General features: G+C 45.0%; 1 protein-coding gene and 1 pseudogene across 1 annotated transcript in view; one reads left to right on the top strand and one right to left on the bottom strand.

The window, feature by feature from the left end:
* Positions 1-959: 959 nt before the first annotated feature.
* On the bottom strand, positions 960-6,682 carry LOC116473781 (large ribosomal subunit protein uL6-like; annotated as a pseudogene).
* Positions 6,683-8,724: 2,042 nt separating this feature from the next.
* ZDHHC2 (zinc finger DHHC-type palmitoyltransferase 2) overlaps positions 8,725-9,684 on the top strand; it is a 71,433-nt gene continuing 70,473 nt past the window's right edge. Inside the window, exon 1 of the mRNA XM_032162406.2 lies at positions 8,725-9,096. Within this exon, the coding sequence (XP_032018297.1) occupies positions 8,967-9,096 (130 nt within the window). The 5' untranslated portion in view covers positions 8,725-8,966. The remainder of the gene's footprint in view (positions 9,097-9,684) is intronic.

Raw genomic sequence — 9,684 nt, 5'->3', positions numbered from 1 at the left:
CCTCATCCTAATTGTTCATTCTACTGTTCCAACATCTTTGAATTTCATTTCCTCTTTTAAATTCCTCCCATTGAAATCCCTCGTGTGATATTTTCTTCTAGTTCTCAAAATGGGCCTCTCCAGAAGAGAAGGCATTCCCTGCACAAGGGAATCATCCCTTCCTTTCTCCATGATGCAAACTCCTACATGTTTTTTAAGCTTTAGCACAAATTCTACTTTTCTCTCAAGGCTTTCCTGACTATTCCAGGCACATTGAGTCACTTCTCCTTTGCTGCCAATGTACTTGTTATTTATCTTATTATAGAAAATGTTTGCACATTGATCTCCTCACTAGCCCAGAAGCTCCTTGAAGCTAAAGACTAAATTTTTATTTATTTATTGTGCGTGTGTGTGTGTGTGTGTGAGACGCAGTTTCACTCTTGTCGCCCAGGCTGGAGTGCAATGGTGCGATCTTGGCTCACTGCGACCTGTGCCTCCTGAGTTCAACCGAGTCTCCTGCCTCAGCCTCCCGAGTAGCTGGAATTACAGGCGCCCGCCACCAGGCCCAGCTAATTTTTTGTGTTTTTAGTAGAGACAGGGTTTCACTCTGTTGGCTAGGATGGTCTCGAACTCCTGACCTCGTGATCTGCCTGCCTCGGTCTCCCAAAGTGCTGGGATTACAGGTATGAGCCACCACACCTGGCCTAAATTTTTAAATTTGAATATCACCAATATCTGGGCACATGGCAGGCAATTAGTAAATATTTGTTAATACACTACAAAATTTTGAAAAATTTCTAGTCATATTTAAGCAGACTCAACAGGGTCATGATTCTTAAATTTTGCAAACATATCAGAGACTTTAGCTGTTTTATAATGAAAACAGTTATAACTGACCTCTTTATAAACAAAATGAATTAATAACTGTAGCTGAGCTAGAGATTTTATTCCAGTGTTGGTTGCAGCATATAATTCATTGCAGTGCTTACTATATTTCACCAAACAGTGGAATACTGATGTTTTAACTTTAGTTTCAGTCCTTGGAATTTGCATTCAGTCTTGTGTATTCATATTCCAAAGTGCTGCTCATTAAAGAGTAATTATACATTTCTATAATTAGGAATAGGTCACTATTGTTACTACTGGAAACACACGCACACACACACATATATATCACATCATATATATAGTCCAATTTACCTTTTCTTCTCATTAAAAAAATTTTAGAACTGTGTAATTTCTACGTCATAATTAAATCAACATATTCTTTCAACAATTCACAAAGTGGTTATGCCAAGTTGTCAAATCTTTTATGATTCCTGACAGTTAAAAAATGTGATCTTTAACATTTTACTGAATTCAAGAGAAAGCTTAAAAGAATAAAAATGTATTACCCAAACCTCTTATATGGCTTAAAACATAAAATCCTAAATCTCTAATCATTTGGATTCAGAACCCTCAACATCTATACTGAATGCCTGAAAAACAAAAACATATCCTGTTTCGTACTCCAGATATAAAGGCTATTGATATTCCACTACCAATCTAGCGTTTCATATAACATGACCCATTATCAAAAAGACTGAAATATGAGCAAATAGAGAAAGGTTTTATCAACCAGTGAAATAATCCAAAGAAATTCAAAATACACAGTGCCTGAGTATCACTTGAAAATAATAATTCAAAGTCTTTGAGCTATAGGACGTAATTACACTGGATAAATTCTAGTTGACGGAAGAATCCCTGATGATAAAAATTTTTATCCTACAAATCTGAAGCCAACATGCCTTTTTTGTTAAATGTCATCATTAAATATTTATTCTTTATCTTGCCTGCTATTTTGGAAGGCCAGAGTAAACTCTGGTTAGACTTTTTTCCTTGTACATTATAAATTGCAATGTAAACTTGATGTCCAACTTACATTTAAAGTCTTTGACAATACTTGGACATACTTATTAAAAGTAAATATTAAAACTTGTTTGATGTATTTTCTTTTCTTTCTTTTTTTTTTTCCCTCCAGGGGAGTGTGTCTTGAACCAGAGCCATTGTGGGTTTCCACAGACCACTGGGCAAGACACGTTGACTTCACCTCCACTGATATCTGCTGTACAGAAAACCCGACATGACTAATCTAGCCTACAATTTGACAGAGACAGAACTGAATATAACCAGTTATTCTTCAGGTGCCCCCAGTGATTACCTGCTCAACCAACAGAACAGAAAGGGTCTTATGGCCACTGGATAAAGAGACCATTCTGTGTTTCAAGGCTAGAGTTATTCAGGAATAAAGCTATATCTTCAAGCACTGTTGGTTTAAAATCGAAATCTAATATTTAGCTTTATGTAAAGGAATTTGGACATAGCATTCTAAGTTTCTCCGTGCATATACTTTTAAAGTAATCATGTGTACGTAAGCCTTGGGTTGAAGAAATCTATGTATAGTGTTTTTTCTATGATCCAACTGGTACCTTGCTCTTCTTTTTTCCCCCAAATCAATAGGTCTTTTATTGCATCATTTCAATACCACAAATAGGTCTTAAGAATCAGCCGGCATCTTGTTTCTGTAGCTGGACGACTCTTAGGTCTTATTCAGCAGACTGCTTAACTGTTCCTTTTTCAGAGACATAAATACCATCCACGTATTTTCTGATATCCTTGTTTTTATTTAATTGTCGTGGCTGGGTGAATCAAAGCAGCTGAATTTGCAAAAACGTCAATGTCATTTCCTTCAAGGGTTAATTCATCTTTCTGGGCTTGAGATACTGAACAAGCAACACCTGGCCTCCTCCAAACCCTGTAGATTTATTTTTCACCCAGGAAATTTTGGATCTCAACCAGAGACCTATTCTTCTGGATAACGACATTGATGGAGAAGTGAGTACACACAGAGCTCATCTTGCAACGGAAGCCAGTGCAACATCCTTGACGATGTCCTGTGCGTGACTTCAGATAGTGCAAACGGCAGCCGGTTCCTTTCTGTTTCCCCACCAATTTTTGTTAATTCCGGAGCCTTATTTCTTTTCTTTGTAGACTGAGGTCTACATTGATGTGATTGAAGTCCATCCACAGGGTTCCTCTAGGGCCCTTCGCAATTAATTGGTGTCCCTTCAAAGTGATAACTACATTTTCTGGAATATGGACAGTCTGGTTGCAGAGGATGGTCTTCATTCTCACAGCAGACAGAGCGAAAAGGTGGTTCTTTACTCTTTACATTCCTCTTCAAAGGAAGAAATCTCCTAGTACCAAAACGTAAAATTGTTTTCAACTTCCTGTTACCTCTCATTTTTCTTTCTTTAAAACATTGAAGGGATTATTACATAGGGGACTTTTTTGTTTCTTACTTTACAAATATAAAGCCTTATGAATATTCAGACAAGATAAAATGTCTAACCAATTCTGTCCAACAGAACTTTCTTCAATGATGGAATGTTCTAGATCTGCAGCATCCAATACAGTAGCCACTAGCCACACGTGGCTATTGAGCATTTGAAATGTGGCTATTGCAACTAAGAAATTTCCAATTTCATTTCATATTAATTTTAACAAATTTGAACAGTGGCAATAAATGTTGCTAGTGGGTACTTACTGGACAATGCAGGTCAAGAGAGTGTAATTTGAATGACACCAAGTAAGCTTCTTCACCCCCAAATTCCTGTATCCTTATTTCTCATGGTGCCTCCGTCTCCGTGAGCTGAAACTGACTCTTTAAGCAATGCGTTGCAGAATGAAATTAAAACTACGTGCCAGTCAGAGTTCTTGGTTGTAAACACAAGTCAACTCTAGCTGACTTACACAAAAAATGTTTTGCAGTTATATAGGCACTCCTCCAAAATCAAAAGGAAGCCTGGAGAACCAAGCTTGAGCTGGAACAAAGGAAGCTGGTGCATGGCCAAGATCTTGCCACCAAGAACAGTCAACCTAGGATGCCACTGCTGGTCTTGACATCCCTGGACACTTGCCACTACACTGCAGAATTCTGCTGCCCTTTGTCACCCTCTCCTGGCTGTTCAGCTCTCAACTCCACAACGGCTAATCTCCAGTTGAACTTGGGCCATTGTCTCACCCCTTAGAGATCCATGGTACAGCTGTGTCAGTCCACTGGAAGGACATGTCTGCTTATCTTTTGGGTTCATAGACAGTGCCCCTCCCCATTTAGGGGCAAAGAAGGGAATCAGTGTAAGCAAAAGTATTTCAATGAAAATTTCCTATTTTATTTCCAAAGAGATTGACCTTAGTGCAAATTCTAAAGAAGTGCACACAGAATCAGAATGATTTGCTATATAGAAAAACATTTTAAGTCTTTTAAGTTTTTGAATAGGGGTGTAATTTTTATTAATCCTTAGCCATTAAATTATAATATAAAAACCGTATAATTATAACATAACTTTTTGTTGTTTTGAGAAGTTTTGCTCTTGTTGCCCAGGCTGGAGTGCAATGGCATGATCTTGGCTCCCTGCAGCCTCCGCCTCCCAGGTTCAAGCAATTCTCCTGCCTCAGCCTTCCAAGTAGCTGAGATTACAGGCACCTGCCACCACACCCAGCTAATTTTTTGTATTTTTAGTAGAGATGGGGTTTCGCCATGTTGGCAGGCAGCTCTCAAACTCCTGACCTCAGGTGATCTGCCCGCTTTGGCCTCCCAAAGTGCTGGGATTACAGGTGTAAGCCACCGCGCCTGGCCAATTATGATTAGTTACAATGATATATAATTGTTTATGAAGTTATAATTCATATTTATAATTGCCTTGGTTAAGCTAACGGTTGGTAACTATTGAAATCTAGGGAGAAAAGGTGAAGAGTGCTGCACTGCTTGGTGTGTGCCTGCCATCTCGTGGCAGGACACATTAATGCCACCGTGGAAGGCCTAGTGTGTCTGAAAGGCAGGTTTGCCAGGGACAGTTTGCTCCACTTTACATTTTCCCAGTGTTTCGACCCAATCAACTGTATACAGAGACATCCTTAGGCTTTTGAAATTATCTCCCATTTTATTCAATATAATTACAGCTGAATTGCAAACAAATCTCTGAGAGCCAAAACATATCTAAGCATTACTTCATCCCTACATTCCTTAAGCACGATTCCTTTTTTTTCTTTTCTGTATCTCCAGAAACAAAAAGTGGTTTAGGCATGCTATTTTTCTCCCATAGAGAATGTTTTGACCGCTATTATAAACATGCACATTGACACTGGAGTCACTGATGTCATGGATTGCCGGGTTCTAAAGAGCTCTTCTCCCCCAAAAGAGTGATAAAATTAAGTTTGAGAAAATAATGAAAGACAATCTATCAGTATTTATGCAGACCACTCTAATAAGGATGGAAGAGCCATGAATAAATAAGATATAGATCCAGACCTCAGCTTCATTGCTTCCAATCCTTGTAAGATTTAGAACTCCTTGTCATATTTGTGAAGTATCATACCCTCTTAGCAAAATCAAGACAATCAACATCTCATATACATGAGACTAATACGACTGACCTCATATCTTGTTGCAATGTTGCCCTCTAAGAACCCTTCCAAAAGGAAGGAGTAAATATCAAGCAAGTGTCCTAATAGTTTCTGGTAGGTGGTTTGGCTGAAAAGCTTGAGATGAGGTTGGCATAGGCAACATTAAGGGAGATCTGTGCTCTCTAGCAGAGTGTGCGTCCATGCCTTCCTGGGTTTGGCTAGCATGCTATGTTTGATTCATACTATGCAAGGGACTATGTTAAAATGGTAATCTGGATCTGGAAGCAGAAGGAAGATTAGCAGTATTAATCATGAAAGTACGGTAGACTTGAGGTTTGGGAACTCAAGAATTCGGGGGACTGGGCTGGAGGGAGAGGAGGAACGTTTAAGGTTCTTGGGCTGGGCGCGGTGGCTCAAACGCCTGTAATTCCAACACTTTGGGAGGCCGAGGCGGGCGGATCACGAGGTCAGGAGTTTGAGACCAGTTTGGCCAACATAGTGAAAACCTGTCTCTCCTACAAATAGAAAAAATTATAGCCGGGCATGGGGGTGGGCACCCGTAATCCCAGCTACTCGGGAGGCTGAGGCAGGAGAATCGCTTGAACCCGGGAGGCGGAGGTTGCAGTGAGCCGAGATGGCACCACTGCACTCCAGCCCAGGCGACAGTGTGAGACTCTGTCTCAAAAAAAAAAAAAAAAAAAAATCCTTCATGGGGCAGGATCTGAAAATAAGAGTTGTGAAAGTTTGAGAGGTGAATGACGTTGCTAGACCGCTGAGTGCAAGGAGCATACAGGCAGAGGCCTAGCGAGGATGGAGTCATGGTCATTAGGGACTGGGTGAACCCAGCAAGGGAGCCTTTCTCCCGTTCTCAGTCACTCCCCTCTCCCTCCTCCTTGCCTGGCTGTCCGCTCACCTCTTCTCTTCCTTAGCGTTGCCTTCTTCCTCCTTTGCTATGGCTGGCTTTCTTTTTCATAAATGGTCATATCAGTTTAATCACAGTTATACATGAAACCTACAATATCTTACACTTATTGAGCATCTAAATTGAAATCCGTGAGTCGAATCTTCTGTATTTCTAAACAGTAAGTCTCTAGTGAAGTCTCTTCTTGTCTATGACCTTCAAATTATTTTTTCTGTTGATGTACAGTCCTAAAGAAAAAGAAAATAAAGGCTCTCTATACCTCAAAATAAAAGTTCTCCTTCCACTGTCATCAAAGACTAGTATCTAGAGATTGGCTACTCACCAAAGAGCTTACATTTGTGAGTGCGTGCTTATGCCTAATTAGAGACTACGCAGAGATCAATCCTGTTATCTTGTGGCTTTGGAGATGCTTCTTCCTACTCCAGACTTTTTTTTGTATTTAAGATAAGAGAACTTGAAAACCCCAGTAATAGTAGTAGCCTTAAAATGGCAATAACAAAAAAAAGGTTGACAATATTTCACAAATATTTATTATAAATAGTAACAATTAAACAACATCTTAGATCAGTAATAACAGTGTAGCTCCTTCAAATATATGACACCTGCATACTTTTCCAAAAGGGTAATAGATGTGAAAACTGGGCAGAATGCTATTCCATTTCCGATTTCAAGACCCTTTAAGACTGTGCGAGGATGAAGTGCACAGGGCATTGTCGCATCCAGGATCTACAGAGGCACTATTTGCACTTTCTCCACTGTTGCCAGTGTGGAAAATCCGACCCCTTCCTTTTCATTCCTTGATGGTCTCTATTGACCTTTGGTCACTGATTTGCTTTCTTTGTGAGAGTATCTCAGTCCCAGGAGGAACTTTTAATTCCTGCTTTTTACTCTCTTCTCACTGGGGGGAACACAGGATTAATATCCATGGAAAACAATAAGGAATCCAGGGAAGTTATATTTTTATATTAATATACAGAATCTCCAAAGAGAATATAAAATGCTACAGCAAAATCAAGCGATTCACTGGGACATATTACGTCTCTCCTTTCAATTATTTAAAGTCCCATAGAAACTTGACTGACATTTTCTATGTATTTTTGAAGAGAAATGGAAAGAGATGTGTGTGGGGGGGTTGTGTGTAACGTAGTAGCTGTTTCGGGAGGAATTAGCTTGTTGTGTAATCCAGTCACAGAAAGATAATCGCAGACACCAGAACTAAATTTCTTTGACTGACTTCACGTAAATCGGTATTTTTTTTTTACTTCTACACATGAATAAGAAGTAATTTCATTCACTATGATTGCTGTGTGGTGTAAATACACATATTCACTAATGTTAAGAAAAATTGTGCCTATTATGTATAGTAGTGATGCACATAATCTACATACACTCATTGATTTAAGTGTTTCCCTGTGGATCAGGTGCGTTCATAATCAGAGGAAAGAAAAGCAAAGGAGGCATTTGTCTATTTTCCATTTCGTGAATCATAAAATCAGAGGTTTGGGCTGACTACCTTTAGGTTCCCTTACGGTGTTTTTTGGGAACCGCTTTGGAATCAGCTATCTGCTAAGTTCGGAATTGCCACTACGAAAGTAAACACCGTAGTGACGAGCGGGTTGAGGAAAAGAATAAATAGTTGGTGGAAGGAACCACCGTACTCGAGGGAGGGGACAGTGGAAACGGCCCCTGTCACAATCACTCAATCATTTATCCAAAGCATCAACATTCTCAGAGCAAAGAACTTGTGTTTCTAACTCCAGAGGTGCCTGGATTCACAACCAAAAATGCTTCTTCCTCGCTCCCCACAGCCCCTCCCATGCCAGACGCCGGCTCGGCACCCCCTCTTCACTGTGCATTTCTGCTTCCCCCCAAAGCCCGAGTAGTAAAGGGAGGCTCCTCGTGGCCCCCGCGAGCCCCCAGGGACCAGCAAGTTGAAGCGCGAGAGTTCCACGCGGGCTGCGGGGAGGCGGGCCTCTGTGCTGCAGACTTTCTCAGGGCGCCTGGGTCGCGGCAGGCGCGGAGTCCCGCGCGCAGCAGTTGCTCCGCCGGCCTCGCCTCCGACCCCCGCCCTGCGCCAAGCGCGGCAGCGCTCGCGACCGAACTGCCCCGAGTGCCGGGCGCCTAGGGAGGGGCCGCCACCGCCCCTTCCGCCCCGGGGGCCAGCGCCGAGCAGCCCCCGCCTCCCAGGAATCCAGAGGCCGAGTCGGAGGCGGCGGGGCCACGGTGGGAGCCCCCGAGGTGGCCCGAGCGAGGGCCCCGCATCCCCGCAGAGCCCGCCCGAGGGCGCAGCCGACCACGCCAGGGGAGGCGGCCGGGCGGCGGGGAACGGCGGGGGCGGAGCGCAGCCTCCCGACGCCGCCGCCTCACCGCCCCCCTCCGCCTCTTCGTCCTCCGCTCGCAGCCGCCGCCTCCGCCTCCGCCAGGCTGAGGAGCCGGGAGTCCGCGGCGCCGGCTTGGGGCTGCGGGATGGGGAGTTAGCGCCACGGTGGCGGCAGTCGCCGCAGCGCACCCCGCCGCCGCCCAGGAACCCGTCCAGCCAGGGGTGCCGGGCGCGCCCAGCCCGCCCCGTAGCCAGGCCCGCGGGCGGCGGCGGAGCTGGGCAGGTGGATGCGGCTGGAAGATGGCGCCCTCGGGCCCGGGCAGCAGCGCCAGGCGGCGGTGCCGGCGGGTGCTGTACTGGATCCCGGTGGTGTTCATCACCCTTCTGCTCGGCTGGTCCTACTACGCCTACGCCATCCAGTTGTGCATAGGTGAGTGCGCCCCCCGCCGCGGCGTCCCCAGCGCAGCCCACCCCGACTGTCCCGGGACGCTCAGCCGCGCCTCCGCCCTCGCCCCCCGGATGCGCCCCGGGCGCTGCCAACCTGCCGCGTCCCGCCGTCTCCGCCGCCGAAAGCAGCCTCGGGGCAGCTTCTTCCACGCGCACGCCCCTCGCCCTCCCCTCCCAACTCTCAGGTTACGGTGTCGCCTCCGCCTGGCACACGCCGCCGAGCCTCCCGCCGCCTTCCGCTCACCGCCGCCGCCCCGGCCACACCCCCTAGAGGGGCGGACGGTCCCCGGGACTGCTGCGGAGAGGGGAGGCCGAGGCCGGCGAGGTGCGCCGGGGGCTGAAGGGCTGAGCTGGGCCCGGGCCCGAGCTGCGCCAGACCCGCGCGGGGGTGCTGGCCTTGGCGGCGGAGCTGGATCCCTTGCTGGTTGGCGTCAATCCACTCGTTAAAAATTTGTGACAGCGCTCAGGGGCGTTTTTGCTGCCTTTATGATTTGAGGATTGCCAGTTGGACACTTTTCTAGTTAAAAAGGATGTGGAGGAGGTGAGCTACTAGAAAGTATTTTTGAGGACA

This window comes from Hylobates moloch, unplaced genomic scaffold (assembly GCF_009828535.3).
Source record: "Hylobates moloch isolate HMO894 unplaced genomic scaffold, HMol_V3 SCAFFOLD_8, whole genome shotgun sequence".
Lineage (NCBI taxonomy): Eukaryota > Metazoa > Chordata > Mammalia > Primates > Hylobatidae > Hylobates > Hylobates moloch.
This window is presented reverse-complemented; position numbering and strand designations above follow the sequence as displayed.